The sequence below is a fragment of the Choloepus didactylus genome, chromosome 13, assembly GCF_015220235.1.
Source record: "Choloepus didactylus isolate mChoDid1 chromosome 13, mChoDid1.pri, whole genome shotgun sequence".
NCBI classification, from domain to species: domain Eukaryota; kingdom Metazoa; phylum Chordata; class Mammalia; order Pilosa; family Megalonychidae; genus Choloepus; species Choloepus didactylus.
This window is the reverse complement of record NC_051319.1, coordinates 51,825,371-51,845,652: the sequence shown is the minus strand read 5'-3', so window position 1 is coordinate 51,845,652 and position 20,282 is coordinate 51,825,371. Positions and strand designations below refer to the sequence as shown.

Below are 20,282 nucleotides of genomic sequence, written 5' to 3'. Positions count from 1 at the left end.
AGTGTATTATAATATACAGCATATATTGTAGCATTATTTTTTAGATATAATTGGATAATATGGGGGATATATAAGAAGAGCATTTGCAATGATGGGATTTAAACCTTTGGAGATTTATAAAGTGTTCTTATTTTAGGATTTTGGAATAAGAGAAAATGATTTCTAAGTAATATTTCATCAAACTAATTTCTCTGAAAAATGGATTTTAATTTAATATGGGTATTAATATAAGGTGAGGAAGAGGTAAGCTTTTGGAATATATTGGACTAATATTTGACCATGTTTATTTTTTATTCATGTCGGACTTATGGACAACTCAGGGTTCAAGTAAAACATCTTGAAGAATTTTAGGTCTTGAGAAATCAGGTAAAACATCTGCAGAATTAAAGGTGTTTTAATTAAGAAAAATAGCTGTTAAAATCCCCCAGCTTTCTAAATTCATGAAAAGATGTTAAGCTGCAGAACATGAATTCATTCTAAATTATTGATTAAATGTGTGCAGATGTAGGCATAAAAATAATACTTTCCTCATTAGCATGTAGCTTGTGTTTACATTTGTAAAATCACAGGTGGTCTAGTAATTGGAAGAAATTTGCATTTGATTTGGTTTTTTAGCTTTGGAACTATTTCCTGCATTAAAATAGTTTCAAATTGATGGCCACGTTGGAACTCAAGTTTCATTAAAAATATAACTATTCTGGTACCGTAGAATTTAAAGATAAATTTAAGACTAAATTCTGAATTGTTTAGGACCAATATTTATGTCTGGAAGGACTGATGTTCTCATTCAAGTTAAGATAACATTTCTGCTGATTCTTTAGAGGTGGGAACAAAAGGGATTTCCTATGGAATTGCAGCAGTAGTAATTTGCTTAAACATGAAAGTACCATTAGGTTGTTTTTTTTTTTTTTCCTGATGATTAAGGTAAGAAATTAGCTTGGGTTAAAAACCAAATCAGCAGAGATAGAAAAGTGTAAATAAGAAAATAAAGCCACCCGCAATTCCAACACTCAGAAATATCCACTGTTATCAGTTATTTTATATATTGTTTATATTCACTCTCTGCCAACAACCACACTGGGCCTGGTATGGTGTGGGCAGGGGTGCCTCTCGTTGCTTTTTCTCATTGCTTTCTTTCTCCCTAAAAGCAAATTAGTTTTGAATCTCGTGACATCAAATTATATCATTCACTACTCCTCCTTGTAGCTTCCATTAGCTGCACCCCTCGGTCACTTTCCCACATACTTGTAAGATTTAGTTCTGTGTCACTTCACTCTTTCCAACATTTCAGTATCCACATAGTGGATCTTTTCAATAAATTGGCCTCCCAGTTTCTTCATCCAGCCTTAGCCACTTCCAAGTTTACACCCCAGACCAGTGGTTTTCAACTGGGGGAAATTGCCTTACAGGGGGCACTTGGCAATGTCTGGATGCATTTTTGGTTGTCATAACTGGGGATGTTCTACCTGCATCTGGTGGGTAGAGGCTAGGGTGCTATGAATCATCCTACAATTCACAGGACAGCCCCCCACCACAACGAATTTTCTGGTCCAGAATGTCAGTATTGCTGAGGTGAAGAAACTCTCTGTAACTGTAAGCCTACCAACTCCCTCATGTTGCACTCCCCTGAAATAAGAGTGACTATCAGTAGAATAACTTCCTAATCTAGATCTAATGTAATGCTTTAGATTATTGGCTGACTTTCTGTGGGAATCAGATACTGGGGTATAAGTTACAACTGAACCATCTGTCTCTGGGAATGGAATGATAGCTTAGTGCTTTTTAACATTAAAACCTTCTCTGACAGTGTCAATTAATGAGTTAACATATTACCTAGTGAATCAGATCAGCCAAATGTAGGGAAGGCCCATTCCACAGTAAATCCTTCCACAGAAGCCTTTCTTGAGATTTTTTTAAAAGATGAAATTGTATTCTTATAGCAAATAAAATCTACTTTTAAGAAATGTAGCACTTTGTTCATCAGAGACCAAGGATTCACCCCCTCCCCCTTATCTTCCATGTTTTGACTCTTGTTGAGTTGATTAAAAGGTCTTCACTGACAGATACCATTTTTCCACAAAGGAAAAACTACTTGACCAATTCAGTTGCAAGAAAGTAGCTGATCGTCTTCTGTGGGTATTCCCAGAAAGCTTCGTTTGTGCCCTTATTAACAGAAATAAATGAAAGCAATGATATCACATGTTGAAAGTGATATTGAGCCTCAAAATGCTGATACAGTTTATGAATGTAAAATTCCACATGCAGAGTTTATCAGTTGCTTTGCTTAGCTCCAGGCCTTTTAATTGCTATGTTTGGGTCCATTTAGAATGGTTGGCCTATTATTAGATCTTGGATCACTTGAAAGGACTGATGAAAGCTTACCATTTTCTCACTAGAGAAAATATCATTCTGCAGCAACAATTGCAGTGCTAATAGATTTTTAGTATTCATTGCTGTGTAGTAACTATGGGGTGTGAGAACACATGAATGCTGACTTTGGATTTCTCAATCTAGGAAGTTAAACAAGTAGTTCTTGGAAGGGAAGAGATTTGTGGGATCCATGGTTAGGGGTGGAAAAGGGAAAACAGAGGGTGGCCACTTGAGCAGAGGCCACAGAGAGGTTTTAGAATTTGTCAGCCCAAACTTTGATGCAAAAATGTAAAATTGTATCTAATATGAAAGCTGGGTAATTGAAAATCTACCATCTGGACTAGTTTTTTTTCCCTTCTGGTTGCTGCTTCTACTAGGTAATCACGGATCACACTGAGACTCTCTCATATAAACAGAATCAGAGTAAGTTTTTCTTGTCTTTACTTAGAAATAGCTAAAAAAGACTAGGAACAGAAGCCTTGAATCATTCTTCATTGTACAGTTGCCACTGGGGTGTGTGAGGATATGCCCTTGCAGTTTTAAGTTTTCAATAAATGAAACCCTGGTTATAGCTGGTTTTTTAAATGATTTTCTTTCAGTGGTACTAGCATATAAATTATCTATATTTATGGTAACCATCACATCAGCTCTCCATGCCCAGTCTTTCCTTGTCTGGTCTCAGCTGGTAAATAAGAGCTTCACAGTCTGAAAACTGTTAATGGTATAGCTCTGTTAAAGTTAGCTATTTTATTGATAGATGAAAGGATGTGCTTGCAAGATGAGTATTATTTTCTTTATTTATAGGAGAAGCCCCGATATCCAAGCAAAAGAAGAGTTATGGAAGCATATTCAGTGAGTATTTTTTTTGTTTAAAAACTCATGTAGTTTTAAGGCATTTACAAGAGTAGCCACTGACATTGAGAGGCAGCCTCAGCTGTGGCCTATCAAACATTCCTCATTGTCATTATATAGTGCATGCTGTGCATGGTGGTAGTGGTGCTAGGAAGGCAGGCTTTGGAGGCAGCCTGTCTATATACAAGGCAGTCATAACATCTCCTGGAAGGTCATTTAGCCTTGCTTGTAAGTGGACTCATGGCAGGCCAATATTTCACAAATAAACACTGAGGAAAACAGATTGAGAAGGAAAAAAGACATCTATCAAAGGGGACAGAAGCAGATTTTTGGTAGGGAAATGGGGAATGGCAGAAAAGTCTGGATGTAGAAAATTGGAGAAGGTAAAAGAACTCCAGGAAAGGTTTTCCTTCTATTTGTCCTCGAACACATTCTAGTTTTTAAGTCTTTGTTCCCTGCTTATATTTATCTTAATTTTACTATTACCATGTTTTGATACAAGATTAGAAAGAGAAGACTCACCTGATGATCGTGAAAGTTATTAATATTTATACCAGCATCTCAACTTTTATTTTCTTGCCTTTTCTCTTCTAGAAAGGAACTTGTGGATCCATCTGGATTGTCAGAAGAACAATTAAAAGAGATTCCCTATACTAAAGTAGAGTGAGTATGTCTTTAACAATCTTTTCACAAGCGTTTTAATAGTAATCATAAGTGAGTAATCCACTCTTGCTCTAGAGTGGTGTTCCCTACAGTGCTTTACTTTGTCTTTACATTTTAACTAGAATTAAAAATGACTGTAGGGAGAGGTAGAAAAGAGTGTATTTAATACTAATTATTCTCATTCTGCATTACAATAACTATAATCTCCTATAAACCATCTTTTTGTATGTCTTAGGTACAAGGGGGCTTTTGAAAATTAATGTGGTTTAAAAATATAAATTATTTTTTGTGAGGTACACATTGATTGGTAACAAAATTATTATTCATTATTTTGACATTATTTGACCACAAAACACTATCATATAAACCCAGCCCAATCCCTGTCATGGATCTAGCACATTGAGAACATAACAGGATTCCCTAGTTACCAATGTTGTTAGGATGCAGTGTAAGGCAACCTATTTACTATGTTTTCCACCCTGCTACAGTTGGTAAGAGAAAAGTGGGAACCTAACTTGCTTCCTTCATTGCTTTATTTCCCTTCTGCCACCCATGCATCCTTCCCACCCCAAACTGTAGGTTAGTACACATTTTTCCCTTTGTCCCCTCATCTTCAGGTTAAAGATTAAATTTTTAATGACATGCTAGTTAGTAACTATGACAATGATCACCTTTTTTGGATAGGAACTCACTGTGTTTGTATTGTAGATTTTTTCCTTCCATACCACTGGGAATAATTTCATCAAACTTTGGTTTAAAAATATATATACACAAATATACATGTGTATACACACATATATTATACTATAAAGAGTTTCATTTTCCTATATGCTTAAGGGAGCAGTTTTCTCTTAGGAAATTTAAGTCACTCAGGCTTTCAAGACTAGAGAAGAGTCAAATTCTTTTTAAAACTCTAAAAGCCATTATTCCTTTGAGGTTTCAATATTAAGGAATTCCATTCTTTAAGGAAGAACACCAAATTATCCTCTTCTGATTTCTGGTGCATTTGCTTCCATATTTCTTGGTTGCTTGTTCAGGACACAAGGTGACCCAATCCGCATCAGGCATTCTCATTCCCCACGAAGCTACCGCCAGTATCGCCGGTCCCAGTGTTCAGATGGAGAACGATCAGTTCTCTCGGAAGTGAAGTAAGTGGGCACCCTCATCACCCTCATGGCTCTAGATAAGAGCAGACCAACAGAACTTTCCACACTAACGGAAATGTTCTGTCTTTGAGGCTATTGCATATTTGAAGTGTGGCTAGTATGACTGAGAAATGAAATTTTTAGTTTTATTAATGTCAACTTAAATTTAAATAGCCATGTGTGACTAGCAGCTACCATAGTGGATGGCACAAATCTAGACCATACTTGGGTTGAAACATAGTACTTCCAAGCTGTGTACTGATGCCTTTAAAAGAAAGAAAAAATGCACAAGCAATTGTTGTGAATAACACAGCTAATTGTGAATAATGTGAATAATGCAGCTAGATTTGAGAGAAGTAGGTTGGCAGAAGAGTTTTTTTAATATGATGGCATTTTGTTGTTTTACTACAGCAAATATATATTATAGTGATTTTCTGTTTGCCTTGTTACTTTTTAAATGAATGTTAATGAAATAATTATGCATCCATTTGTAAAAGTACTGCAGCCATATAAATTCCTATACTTAGTACGGCTGGAAGGAGTGTTAACCAGCAAACTCTGAATTAAGGCTCAAAAATTTGATAAATATTAAATTAGCTGGAAGACAGGCTAACCTGATAGAAAGAGGATTGGCCATGTTTTGTTTTGTTTGTAAAATAGAGCATGGCTTTCTATAGTTCCATAAGATTTTTATCAAAAGAATAAATGGCCACGTTTGTCTAGATCTTAGAAGAAATCAAAGTCATTTATATTGTATATCACAGTGAGAAAAACACATACAAAACTTTATACCTGTTTTATTCTTGGTTCCATTTATTAGCTGTGATTTTGCATAAATCACTTAACCTGTCCAACTTAAATTAGATTAATTTAATTCAAAAACACTTATATAATGCCTCTTTGTGTAAAGCATTGTGGTAGGTACTTGAGGAATATGAGGATGTATAAAACATGCTTTCTATCCTATAGCCCTCTTCCAACTCAAGTTCTGATTCTAGGTACTGTCCCAATCATTAATTCTAAAACTCACCCTCTGCAGTTCAAAAACAGATCTTGTACCTCCACTTCCGGTGACCCGGTCTTCGGACGCTCAGGGTTCTGGTGGCTCTACAGTTCATCAGGTTAGTAATAATACAGTTTTGCACTGATGACAATTTTGAGAAACACTTTTCTGAAACTTCCTTTTGGGAGGTAGAAAGATGAATCTTTTAACTGTATTCTGAGATTCTCTATTTTCAAGGAGCATGTAAAGAACAGGGAAGGAGGAGGACTGAGGGCTCAAGAACCAAAACACAAACTGTAAAGAGTTATGAATAAGAGCCAGAGATAGTACAAGGTCTAAAATTATCTGAGGCTTGGAGAAAAGCCAAGGATTACAAAGATTTTAAGATTGTTTGGAGCCAGAATAAACAAACAATAGCTTCACAAATTAAACAAAACAAAAAACTACTTTTACATGTTTTTTGAGCCAGAGAAACAAGAATGATAGCCTTACTGGAGGCAGATGTTCTAGTATTAACTGATGGCAAACAGAAGAATTACCCAAGTCCTATTTTATTCCTTTCTTCTCCATCAAAGAAAATTACTTTCATTCTGGAAATGTTAAGAAAAAAAAAATTTGGCTAAAATTAAAAGGGAGATTCAAAGACATAACAGAGCATCTAACTGCTTTAACGTCTGAAACTCAGTTGAATTAGAAGGATATACTGGGAGCATTATGGTAAACATTTTAGCAAGGTGTCTGACAACGTTGACACTATCTCTCATGGTATATTTTTTATTAAGATGGAAAAATTTGTGGGCTGTAGAAGATAGCCGGATGGATATTTATCTAGTTAACAACCACTCTAAAAACAAAGTTGATGTTTATGACAGATCAGTGTCAGCCTATTTATGAATATTGATTGAAAAGCTTTGGGTATTAACTTTGAAGAATTATTTCATAACTTCATGTATGAATGAAAAGTACTAGATTTTCAGTTTCCCTCTTCTGAATCTTACTTTTGCTATTTTTCAACTATATTTCTTTTAGAGAAGAAATGGGTCTAAAGATAGCCTGATTGAAGAAAAATCTCAGACATCTACAAGCCATCTGGCTGGAAAACACTCAGCAAAAACAATAAAAACTGCCCAAGCTTCACGCCTCAAGATAGAGACTTGATCCCAGTGAAGAAGGGTTTGGGATGGGGGAGGGAAGGGCATGGGTGCCGCTTTGAAACTGTGAATTATATAACTTCAAATATCTTGGACCTCCAAGTGTTTGTCAGCACAAGAAAATTGAGTTTTTTGTTTAAAGGTTCAAAACTACAGCATACTTGTGCTGAAGGGCCATATTTTGGGAACTGGAAGGTTAGTAGTCCTGTAAAAATTTATTCACTTGATGCCAGATTTCCATTCTTCTCAACTCTTCCCAACTCCAGGTTGATCTCAGCCTGCTTGCCCAGGTGTGTGAGGTCTGAGGCATCACTTTCAGACTGGAGATTCTTATTCATATCAAGTTCTTTTAAAACTATTTTGTGGCATTAAGTTTGAGGTTATTTACAAATGATGCAAAATTTTGTTGCTTTTCTATTTCTAATGTGCCCTTGTCTTATTTGCAGGAAAAAAAGAAAAAGGGTAAGTGTGGATTTCCACTGACCCTGCATTAGATTCATGACCCTCAATCTCAAATGGTCCCTCCACTCTACCTAGGTATCTAACTGGTCATCTTTCCCTAATGACCATTTCAGACCTTTCCTCCCTGCAGATGACCTTGCCACCTACTTTCCAGGCAAACAGAAATACTCTGGCAGGACATCTTTTATCTTCCTATTACTCCTCCATTCTTTACCAGGATCCTTATTTGCTGCTCTCAAGCTCTTCCTTTCAGCTGTCTCCTTGCCACTTTCTTTTAAACTTGGTTTAAGATTGCCACCTAACAAAAAGTAAATTCATGTTCACCTCAAATCCCTTTCCCACTACCATTCTCAGCTGTTCAATCATCCCTAAATTCACCTTCTAATCAGTTTCTAATCACAATTCTTCCTGTTCCACTAAAGCAGCCCTTGCTACCCTCACTTTATGTCACTAAATCTCAAGGACAATATTTAGGCCTTCCTGCAACTTTTTCTCTTGCTTCATTAACACTTCCATTGTTTCTACCTCACCATTATTGGAGTTTCTCAAACCTCAGACCTAGGCCCTCTTCTCCCTGTACCCCAATTCATCTCGTTTACACCCAGGGCCTTAAGGTTTCTCTCTAGTTTAGACAAGACAGTATGTCCTATTACCTACCCGCGGCCTTGTGGATTTCTCAGTTTAAATTCAAGTGTAAAATACCCTTCACCAGCTGGACTTACGAGCCACTATGGTTGTACAAACCACATTTAGGAGTCATTAAGGACTTACCCTCTATTCACAATCCACCACTGCAAGTTAGTTCTCTTGCCTAGATAACTACACTGGCCCATCTGCATCTCTTAATTCCTTCATATTACAGTAGTGATGATTCCCCCCCAAAAAACAAATCTTAGATTTAAGTTTTACCTCCCATAGGTTTTCACTTTTGTCCAAGCCTAAGCCTTAGGTGGTCTGGCCTCTACCTACCTCCTCTTCACGCTACTTTCACAAATCTACCATTGTTAACCTTTCAAGCCTCAGTATGCACTCAATTGTCTAATCCAGGGCATGTTAAGGGGTAAGGTCACAACTGTTGAGACAAATCTGTATGTACAGTCAGAACCTCCAAGCCCAGCATGCCTTTCCCCATAATCTGCCTGGCCAAAAAGAAAAGTGGAACTTGCCCTTATAAATTTTACCTGGTTTCCTTGTCTCACTAAGGCAGTTACATATGTGATGACATTTCCTCCATTCAACTGTAAGCTTCCAAAGGGAAGGATTGTTTTGCTTACATTGTATTCCCAGCACCTGGTCTAGTACAGTGCTTTTAATAAATTTTGTGAATGACTGAAAACACTATTTGTTATTTCCTGCAATAAAATAAAATAAGGCAGTGGGTATGCCCACCTTAAAGTGTACATGTAATTTTAAAAATGTTGTGACAATGTAAAGCACATCTAATGTTTCAACAGACTTATTTTCTGGCAATTAATTGGTTAAAACACAAACTTCCCAAGAAGTAATTTAAACAAAATATTTATTCATATCCACTTTGAGACCTTCATTTTGTGACTATCCAAAAGCAATTATTTCAGTACTTCTCAGACTCCTGAAAATTTCAGATGATCCAATCCACTTCACAGATCAAATTTTCAAAATCCTCACCAGGGTCATCCTAAAAGAAAAAAATAAAATCACTAAATTTGGCAATCAATTATTTACACATGGCATATTTCTATTAACAACTTTGTAATAACTCATTATTCCCTTCTATATTGCAAAAGTTATGCATTTCTGGACTTTTACTCTTTAAATGCCAACATAAAATGCTTTGAGATTAGGCAAGTTCCTTTTTAAAGAATTTACCTACTGTATTAGGAGACCAGTAAATCTTAGAAGAGATTCAGAACCCCAATACAATGTGTATTTCTCTTGGTTACCCCTCAAAAATCAGCAAAGCCAAATTTTACCTTCATCTGTTCAACTCTGTTAATAATATCACCACGAAAACTACAGGTGCAACAGTATTAATGATATTACTGAACCATTAAACCATCCTCCCACTGAGGCACCCCTATTGATACCAATCAAAAACAGTGGGTTCTTTGCCCAATGCACTCACATGACCAATTCCTGAGAAACTGGGGTTTCAAAGACACTATTGCTAGACACAAAGCAGAGCAGAGAGCCTACTGGCCTAAAAATCTGTCTCCCCAAATTGCAGTAATTGTGATGGGCAGGTTTTAGGATAATCAACAAAATGGCTCAAGATGACCTAATTATTGAACATACACAGAATGATTACATGCTTAGTCACAGAATGTATGTAAGAAAATGGTAGCCCTAATATGGTGGGCATGAAGTATAGGTCACTTATAGATTTAAGTTCTGTGCATGTCAGGCAGGCCCATGTTGTTTAGAACCAGCTTCGTCCATCAAGACAGCTTTGGAACTGGGTGGTTTAGTTCTGGGCTGACTCAAGGCTCTCCATTATTAAACATGAGGGGCTGTCTTTAGTAATAATAAGACTCTAAAGTTGAAAAACCAGATAAAAGGGGTACAAATGAGGGTGAGGCACAAGTTAAAGGTGCTACATCTATTATCAGACATCAAGGCAGCTGGATTTCCGTTATTTCCCTGTATAATATACTAGAAACTAAAAAGGAGTATCTACATAAAGATTCAGTAATCATAATCATCCCCTATATGGGATACACTATCTAGAAAGTGATAGTGATTTAGAAAGTCACATCACAAATAACTGCTTTGACAAAACTATTTCAACAGTAAATTACAATACCTTAAGTCTCCTGTACTGCCAAATGGTATTAAAGCTAACCACAGGCCATGCTTCAAGCATCCATCTGATACTGGAAAAGGCGGTGGATTCTCTGCTCAATGCACTCAAACGACCAATTCCTGAGACACTGGGGTTTCAAAGAGAGAAACAGGTCAATACTAGGTACAAAGTAGGAGGTCAGATGGCCTACTGGCCTAAAGATCTGTCTAAGGAGTTAAAAGTTTTTATAGATTGAAACACAGGAAGATGGAGTTACTAACTATATTCAATATCAAGTATAAGCAGAAGGGAGGGGAGATGGGATTATTACCATCTTTACATAATGATTCAGTAATCATACTCACCCCCTAAATCCTAACTTCTCAGTTACACATCTTCCTCCTAAAGAAAGTTAAAACTGGTTGAGAGAAACAATACTGAGTATATCAGACTAAAGATTGTGCGTGTAAATAAATAAATGTAAAAAAACAAACTGTTACCTCTGCAGCTCCTACACCAAACACACCAAATTCAAGGGCAAGAAAAGGCTGCAGAGAATTTAATTTACGCCTTTTTTGACACCACATTCACTAGTTTCCAAAAGTGAATGGGCAACACAAAGGCCTGCATGAATAGTACCTAAGGACCGACATATCTAGGGCACAAAGTCGCTGGCCCTAAACCAACCAGTTGAGTGATCTGACTAGAGCTTGATAGAAGACAATTAGTCCCAGTTCCAGACTTCGTAATAAAAGCCGAAAAACAAAGTGTTTAAGATACAGTGATAATGGTCTAAACTTAAAAAACCCGGAGGCTAGTGGTTTTTATTTTTTGCATCAAATAGAAAACTCACCTCCAAAGATGATGACATTCCCGCCATGTTCCACACCTAGAGTAGAAACAGTTGTAAATGTTCTAAACCTTAAATAGCATCTTTTTATACCTACATTAACCGACACTACACTAGGGGCAGGGCAGACATAAATTAGGATAGCCAGTGAGGCCTTTCTGGCTCACGAAAAAAAAAAAATCCCCGCTTATCCCAATAAAATTAATTAAACAAATCTCTCCAGTTTACTGGGATGGGAACGCAGACCGGAGGTCGCCTCGGGCCCTCCAGAGGTCGCCAAGGAGATCGCGCCGAGCCCAGACAAAGCCGCTGCCTTCCTTAACTTCGGACCCCAGGATCCTCCGGCCTAACCCGGCCGCTGCCGGCGCCTTACCAGGCACAGGAAGGTCGCGCGTCCCAGCCACCTGCAACCGCCTTCGGCCACGCGGCCACACGCCGCAAGCACCCTACTAGCATCCTGGATACCACAGCCGAACACATACAGCCGGCGCGCGGAGACAGGAAAGGCAGTGACGTCGTCCCACAATGCTTTTCTATAACTGGAAGGATCCACTGTCCGAGGGGCACGGGGAGGACGGACTGTACCATTGGTCCCATCGCTCCCCTGTAAGACGCCGCCGTGTGGCGGGAGGAAGAAGTGACCATTGAGGGGCGGGAAAAGGACTGAGGAGCCAGGGTTTGCAGCTTGAGCCTGAATCTCCTTTGCAGTTGGTTTCTTTGGGCGGATAAGGATTTTTTTTTTTTTTTTTTTTGGTAAGTTGAACTTGAATGTCCATAACCCACCCCGCCCCCCCACCCCCCCCCAGGACCGTGTGGTCATTGCTGAGCAGCAGGCGCGATCCACAAGGCTTCGGATACCGAGGTTTGGAGGATGACAGAACCCATCGTCTCCGGCTGAGGAAGAGTTGGGTCATTCATTCAAAAAATACCTACTGAGCAGTTACTACGCTTCAGGCCCTGTTCTAGGTCCCTAGAATCAGATGTGAAGGAGACACGCAAGGTTCCTATCTTACGTTCTAGTTGAGAGAGAAAAACACTTTACAGGTAAACATGAAAACCATAATTTCAGACAATGATAAGTGCTAAGAAGGAAACAAATGAGGGTAATGTGATAAAGCAGTGCTATGCAACAGAAAAGTAATGCGAGCCGCAAATATAATCGCGTTTTCGAGTTGCCACATTAAAAAATGAAAAGAAACAGGTTAAATTAATTTTAATAATTTAACTCCATATATGCTAAATATTATTTTGACATCAATCTGAAGGTGTTTAGAAATTTAGCATTATTTTATTACCACTAAGTCTTCAAAACTCTGGATATTTTACACTTAACATCATGTCTCACTTTGGACTAGCCACATTTCTGGTGCTCAGAAACAACGTGGGGCTAGGGCAGTGATAGAAAGTTCTAGGTACTGGGTGGTAAGAGAAGCACTGTGTGGAGGTGACCTTTGAGAGTATGAGGCTCAGGCCTGGGGACAGAAGGCCTTGGCAGTGTGGCTGAAAGGGGAGGAGTGCAGTGGAAAAGACAGAAGCCATGCATATAGGCCCTTGTACCTGTGGTAAAGAGTTGGGATTTTACACTGAAATTTTAGAATTGATTAATTATTGTTATAGAAATAAAGCAGAGAAGTTGTTAATTGGCTTTTTGCTTTTCTCTGTTGTTGGTATCCATAACCCCTTGTAGGGATAGGGACTGTAGTAAGGCTGGCTGTATGTTAACTATGGGGTATCCTAGCTCCTACAAGTCCTTATAGAGACCCCTCCAGATACACAGTCCCAGCTCCTTTCTTTGAAACTTACTGCAAAAAAAAAAAAACAACAAAAAAAAAACAACAACAAAAGCCCAAAAAAACAAAACAAAACAAAAAACCCCCCAAAACCAACAAACCCCCAAAACAAAACCATGAGCAGAAAGAAAGAAAAAAAGAAAAGAAAAACTCAGGCTGTAGCCTAGGGTTTTGTGTTCATCACACAAGGTCCAGCCTGAATGATAATGTCGTCAATTTAGGGATAATGACTATACAAAATAAGCAAATTTGTAATGATCACAAGGGGGTAAATAACTCTAGGCCTGCAGTGGGAAATCACTGTAATGTGTGAGGACAGAGAATGAGAAAGGTTGGGGAAGGAGGGCCATATCATCAACAGTGTCATTTAAGGACATTGAAGATAGTGCTGGGTTTATAACAAGCCACAATCTTGCTCTCTTGCTAGGGAAAGTCAGGGAGAGGAAATTTCCTTGGGCTGGGGGAGCCAGCAAACTAGATTTACATCTAGCTTTGACACTGTCTTAGTTTCCCAGGCCGCTATAACAAAACCAAACAATGGGTTGACTTAAACAACAGGAATTTATTGGCTTGTGGTTTCAGAGGCTAGAAGGTTTGCTTCCTCCTGGGGTTCATAGTGTTCTGGCTGACTAGCAATCCTTGGGTTCCTTGGCTTTCCTGTCACATGGTGATATCCTCTTCTTTCTCTTCTGTTTTTCCTTTGACTTCTGGCTCTTCCTCATAGCTTTTCTCTCTCTGTCTGTCTGAATTCCTTCTGTTTAGAAAGGACTCCAGTAATCAGATTAAGTCCTACACTCATTCAGTGTGACCACAACCTTACTAAAACAATATCTTCAGGTGATCCCATTTATGATGGTCTTACACCCAGAAGAATGCAAACTAAGACCAAGAAAGTGGTTTTGAGTTTTAGGGACATATAATTCAACCTACCACAGACACTTGTTGCGTTAGGTAAGTGACTACCTCTCTGAGCCTGAGTTTCCTCATGTACAGGGTAATAACCATACCTAAGTACTGCTTAGGTTGGTGTGAAGAATTAAGTAAGAAAGGTTTGTGGAATCCTCCAGAACTGTGTATGATACATTGTGTTTTCCAATAAATGACTCAAATGAGCTCGGCTTTTCCTCTCATTTACCACCACACCAGGTATAGAACCTTTTTAGATTGCATTAAGGAAGGGCTGAGTATGCTGCTTTTTTAAATTATTATTTTTATTTTTTAATGACTTTACATTGTTGCTCCCAACTTACCTGTTTCTCTTCTCCTCATTATGTTTCTTTCCTAAACTCTTGACAGTTCAAAAGTAGGTAGAAGGGAGGCATTTGTTCCAATTATTGGATTAGGATTGGTGTCTGAAAATTAATTCTATATTCTTTGTCTTCCTGTTTGCCTCAACCTCACACATCTTGTAAAGAAAAGCCCAATAAGTAAGTAAAGCTAAGCAGAAAGGACATGAGAAAAAAAACAGGATATTTTCTACCTACTCTCCCCTCTACCCTTATCTGTCTGGACTTGCTGGGGCTGGGACACTGGGCAGGGATGTACAGGCCTTGTTTAGAGTTAGTGCAAACTTTGGCATGATGGTTTGGAACTGTATGTACCCCAAAAAACAAGTTCTCAAATTTAATCCATTTCTGTGGGTGTAAACTCATCATAAGTAGGACTTTTTGATGAGGCTACTTCAGTTAAGGTGTGACCCACCTCATTTAGGATGGGTCTTAATCCTATTACTGGATTTTGGCCTGGTGAGACCCATACCAAACTTCCGACCTACAGAACCATGAGATAAGAAGTTTGTGCTGTTTAATTGCTAAACTCGGGTTAATTTGTTATGGGATCGATAGAAAACTAATACACTCTAAAAGGGATGGAGAGGGAGAAATGAGCTCTGTTTCTTACTCAACTGCTTCTTGTCCCACCCCAATTTTCTCATCAGGTTTGTAAATGAGATTTTCCGGATAAGCTATGCACATTTTATTTTTAAGTACTTAATCCGTATGGAGTTAATTTTTATTTATGATGGGTGTTAGGGATCCAATTTTTATTTTTCCATATGGATAACTAGTTGTTCCAAGACCAATTATCAAATAGCCCATGCTTTCCTCACGTATCTACCATGCTACCGTAGTCATATATCAGGTTTTTGTTTTGAGTGAGTCTATTTCTGGGCTGTTTATTCTGTCCCCTTTTCGATCTTGTGTTGACATTACAGTCTCAATTAATATATTTTCAAAATAAGTCTTGATATCTGGAATGGCAGATAAACCACCAGCACCGTCATCTATATCCCCACCAAAACACTTGATCTTTTTCAGGAGAGTTTTGCCTAATATTATTTGTTGGAATTATCTTGCAAAGTTCGATGGAAAACACCACTGGGATTTTTGCTGAAATTGCATTGAATTCATCATCAATTGGGGGAGAATTTTCACCTCTATAAAAACGGTAAGGCACTGTTTATTTCCCTTTCAATATCATTCAAATAAAGTTTTATAATTTTTTGCATAATGACCTTGCACAACTTTTGTTAGGTTTATTTCTAGATCTTATATATATTTCTATTGTTATTGTAAATGTTATTTTAAACAAATTAAACTTTCTAACCATTTATGCTTAGTGTACAATAATGCAATTGATTTTGAATATTGATTTTAAATAATTCAATGTTTTTTAAATTAAAAAAAAATTGTTCATAGATTCTTTTGGGCTTTTTCCATAAACAATCATAATATCTGCAAATTATGACAATCTTAAATCTTTTGTCTGTGTGTGTGTGCGTGTGTGTGTGTGTGTGTGTGTGTGTGTGTTAATGCCCAGGGTAGGATCTCTAGTACAATGTTGAACAGGTGATAATAATGTCTTGTTCATGAGTTTAAGGGAATGCTCTTAAAGTTTCATCATATGTGTTTGATGTGTGTGGTATTTTTATGCCTCTATTTTTAGTTTTCTCATAGTTTGGTATTTTTATTATGAATGCTGATTTTTATTGAACTTATTTTTCTGCCTCTATTGAAATGAACATATGGTCTTTTCTTATAATTTGTTAATGTGATGAATTGCATTAATACATTTTCTAATGTTGTACCAATCTTGTTTTTCTAGAAGAAACCAAACTTAGTCATTTCAAAAAAATATTTTGTTTAGAATATTGCACTTATCTTTCTGGAGAAGGTGGAATTGTAGTTTTTCTTTGTTGTACTGTCTTTGTTAGTTTTGAAGTCAAGATTATATAGGTATCTACTTAATATTTGTAATTTGTTTCTAAAAATCAGATGTTCCATGCAAAAACATTAACTGGGAGTCTATTTTCATTAATTTTAAATGATAAAACTTATAATGGGTTACTCATTAACCCAACCAATTTCCTAAAATGTAACTAAAGTACAATAAACAAGCCTATATTAATTATAAATTATAATGTTATGATGTAAAATATTCATAAATTTGCTTCCTGATAACCTAACAATATAGTTGTTAGTGAATAGTTGCTTTGTTTGCAGAAACATATTACCTTTTATTGTCATTGCTCATCTCTTTGCTTTGCTTTCTTCTCCATAATGTTCTTTAACACTTTCTCAACATTTTGGTTCTCATTGTACAATACCAGGGGAAAAAAGTGGATTGGTAATCATGAAAGGTACTGTAGAAATGTGCAGCAGATAATGTTTCACAATGAGGTTGATGCTTTAATGCTTCTTTTATCACCATTAGCATCGGCAAGGAACATTCCCTTCATTGATAATTTGATATGCTTTCCATTATGCTGGCATGTGATTCTGTTATTTTACTAATTGTGTTTGTAATGTAACTCAAGGCATTCCCTGTATTTATTTGTTATTGTTTAAAATGTTGTATTGAGTTTTGGGGTCTAAATACAGTTTTCCTATATAAACATCAGATGAAATGTTGTTTTGATAGATACATATGTGTGTGAAGTTTGGGTTTTAAATACTATGTTTTACTGGGAAAACATTTATCTGGGAGATGTTCTGTGAAGTATGGGTGTACTGCTTTATAAAATTAGTTGGAGCTGCATCAATATCTCGAGTCCTTACTCCCCAGGCAACATGAGCTTCACCACCGGCTCCACCACCTTCTCCACCAACTACCGATCCCTGGGCTCGGTCCAGTTACTCAGCCACCAGTTCCGGCTGGCCAGCAGCGTGGCCAGTGTCCATGCGGGCGCCGGGGGCTCGGGCTCCCAGATCTCCGTGTCCCACACCTCTAGCTCCCGGGGCGGCTGGGGGTCCGGGGGCCTGGCTGGCGGGATGGCCGGGGTCTGGCGGGAATGTGGGGCATCCAGGGCGAGAAGGAGACTGTGCAAGTTCTGAACGACTGCCTGGCCTCCTATCTGGACAGGGTGAGGAGCCTGGAGACTGAGAAGTGGAGACTGGAAGGCAAAATTTGGGAACACCTGGAGAAGAAGGGACCCCAGGTCAGGGACTGGAGCCACTACTTCATGATCATCGAAGAACTGAGGGCTCAGATCTTTGAAATTTCTGTGGACAACGCCTGCCTGCATCATTCTGCAGATTGACAATGCCCAGCTGGCTGCTGATGACTTTAGGGTCATGTACAAGACTGAGCTGGTCATGCGCCAGTCTGTGGAGTGCGACATCCATGGGCTTCACAAGGTCATTGATGACACCAATGTCACTCAGCTGCAGCTGGAGATGGAGATCGAGGCTCTCAAGGAGGAGCTGCTCTTCATGAGGAAGAACCATGAGGAGGAAGTAAAGGGCCTACAAGCCCAGATTGCCAGCTCTGGGCTGATCCTGGAGGTGGATGCCCCCAAGTCTCAGGACCTCAGCAAGATCATGGCAGACATCCGAATCCAGTATGATGAGTTGGCTCAGAAGAACCAAGAGGAGCGGACAAGTACTGGTCTCAGCAGATTGAAGAGAGCACCAGAGTGGTCACCTCTCAGTCCACTGAAATTGTTGCTGCTGAGATGACACTCATGGAGCTGAGATGTACTGTCCAGTCCTTGGAAATCAACCTGGACTCCATGAGAAACCTGAAAGCCAGCCTGGAGAACAGCCTGTGGGTGTGGAAGTCCCCTATTCCCTGCAGATGGAGCAGCTCAATGGGGTCCTGCTGCATCTGGAGTCGGAGCTGGCACAGACCCAGGCAGAGGGGCAGCACCAGGCCAGGAGTATGAGGCCCTGCTGAACATCAAGGTCAAGCTGGAGACTGAGATTGCCACCTATTGCCGCCTGCTAGAAGATGGAGAAGACTTCAGTCTCAGTGATGCCCTTGGCAGCAGCAACTTCATGCAAACCATCCACAAGGCCACCACCTGCAGGATTGTGGATAGCAAAGCGGTATCTGAGACCAACAACACCCAAGTTCTGAGGCACTGAGGCAGCAGAAGCAGGGTGCCTTTTGGGGAACCGGTGACCGATAAAAACTGCATCTTCAAAAAAAAAAAATTAGTTGGAGAACTTTTCCTCTTTTTCTGCTGTGAAAACTTTTATGTAATGTCAGAATTATTTTTTAATAAACACATTCCTAGTGTGCTAGAGGATTGTCGGTTTTATTAGTAATTGTTTAGTAATGTAAACTTTTATCAATACTTCTTTTTAAAGCATCATTTACATCCAGCATTTATGTCAACCTAGCAGTAATAAATTATTCAGTTTTTGCTAAAGCAATAAGTCTTTTTCACCTCTGATTTACAAAAACATTTTTTGGGGGGTACTGCTAATTTGCACAGTGTAAAATGGACATTCCATGTTGCCAATATTTTATAACATTATCAGAATATTTTCCATGCTGTAATTCATTATTAATATCCTAATATCATGTCTATTTTATTTTACTGCAGATTTAGAAGAATCATGTTAATAATATGTAATAGGTACTTTAAATCAAATATGTCTCTTTATTCTGGATATCTGATTTTAATGTTATAAATTCTTGAAATGTGAAAATATCAAAATGCTGAACACTTACTACTCAGACAAGAATTACAGTGGGCCAACTATATGTCCAAAGTAAAAACAAAACATTTACAAGTAATAGCAACTGTATAATTCTAGCAAAATGAAAAACTAATGATCCTCCTGAGGCCCTGTATGCTTTACAAAGAATGTTCAGTGGAACTGCAAAGGCTACCATGAGTCAAGGTGAACTGGAGGATAGTGCTATTAATGTTTCTCAGATGCTACTGCAACAGAAGACCCATTTAATAGTGGTTGTGATGGCTTGGAGGTTTTATGGACTCCGGAAAAGATCATGTTCTTAAAGCTAATCCATTTCTATAGGTGTAGACCTATTGTGGGTGGGATGTTTTGATGAGGTTATTTCAGTTGAGGCATGCCCAAGATGGGTCTTAATCCTCTTACTGGAGCCCTTTATGAGAACATGAAATAGGAAAAAAGCCACAGAGGCAGAAAGAGAAGGATACACACAGAAGCACACAAAGAAAGCCACAGATGTAGCATCCAGAAGCTGAAAGCAGTGAAACCAGGAGAGAAGGACCAGCAGATGCTGCCACGTGCCTTGCCATGTAACAGAGGACTCTGGGATTGCTGAATCGTCTTGATGATGCCTTGATTTGGATATTTGCATGGCGTTGGAACTGTAAGTTTGTAAACTAATAAATTCCCGTTGTTAAAAGCCAGCCCATTTCTGGTATTCGGCAACTTTAGCAAACCAAAACGGGTCATGGTAATATCATAGAATTAGCTTAAATCAATCAGTTTACATTCACATTTACATTATTAATTTTATTTTCTTTCATACTTACTATTACGGTATTTTCTATCTTGTTCAGAAATGTTTCAATATTTTACCAGCCAGTTTGGCCATATTGGTGTGTGCCAGCGAAATATCTGGTTTTAAGTATTTTCATAAGTTTTTGTTTGACTTTTGAGTTACTTATAGATATATTTTTAGTTTTGAATGAATAGAATTTTTAGAGTGTAAGTTATCTTTTTGTTAATAATTGTAAGGTTCTAATTATTTTTAATTTGTTTCCTTTATGTCCTACTATGTGGACAGTTTTCATAAATGATCCTTATGTGCTTAAAAAGAATGCACATTTTCTACTTGTTTGGTGCTGTTTTCCATAATATATCTGTTTTTATTTCCTATGCTGCTGAAGCAAGTACCATGAAATGGGTCTTTTCACTCACGATTTTGAGGCTAAAATAAAGTCCAAATCAAGGCACCATCAGATGATGCTCTCTTCCCAAAGATGTGTCCTGGGCTGCTGGCTGCTATGATCCTTC

At 38.2% G+C, this 20,282-nt stretch overlaps 1 protein-coding gene, 1 non-coding gene and 1 pseudogene across 2 annotated transcripts in view; 2 read left to right on the top strand and 1 right to left on the bottom strand.

Moving 5' to 3' along the window:
* EPB41L4A (erythrocyte membrane protein band 4.1 like 4A) overlaps positions 1-8,982 on the top strand; it is a 295,867-nt gene extending 286,885 nt beyond the window's left edge. Inside the window, 5 exon segments of the mRNA XM_037801670.1 lie at positions 3,175-3,222; positions 3,817-3,885; positions 4,923-5,033; positions 6,070-6,151; positions 7,063-8,982. Of these exon segments, the coding sequence (XP_037657598.1) occupies positions 3,175-3,222; positions 3,817-3,885; positions 4,923-5,033; positions 6,070-6,151; positions 7,063-7,191 (439 nt within the window). The 3' untranslated portion in view covers positions 7,192-8,982.
* A 1,916-nt stretch (positions 8,983-10,898) lies between these two features.
* On the bottom strand, positions 10,899-11,032 carry LOC119508659. The gene has a single exon (XR_005211554.1). It is a non-coding gene; the product is annotated as a small nucleolar RNA SNORA13 (small nucleolar RNA).
* A 6,062-nt stretch (positions 11,033-17,094) lies between these two features.
* LOC119508537 lies at positions 17,095-18,526 on the top strand (annotated as a pseudogene).
* The last annotated feature ends 1,756 nt before the right edge of the window (positions 18,527-20,282 follow it).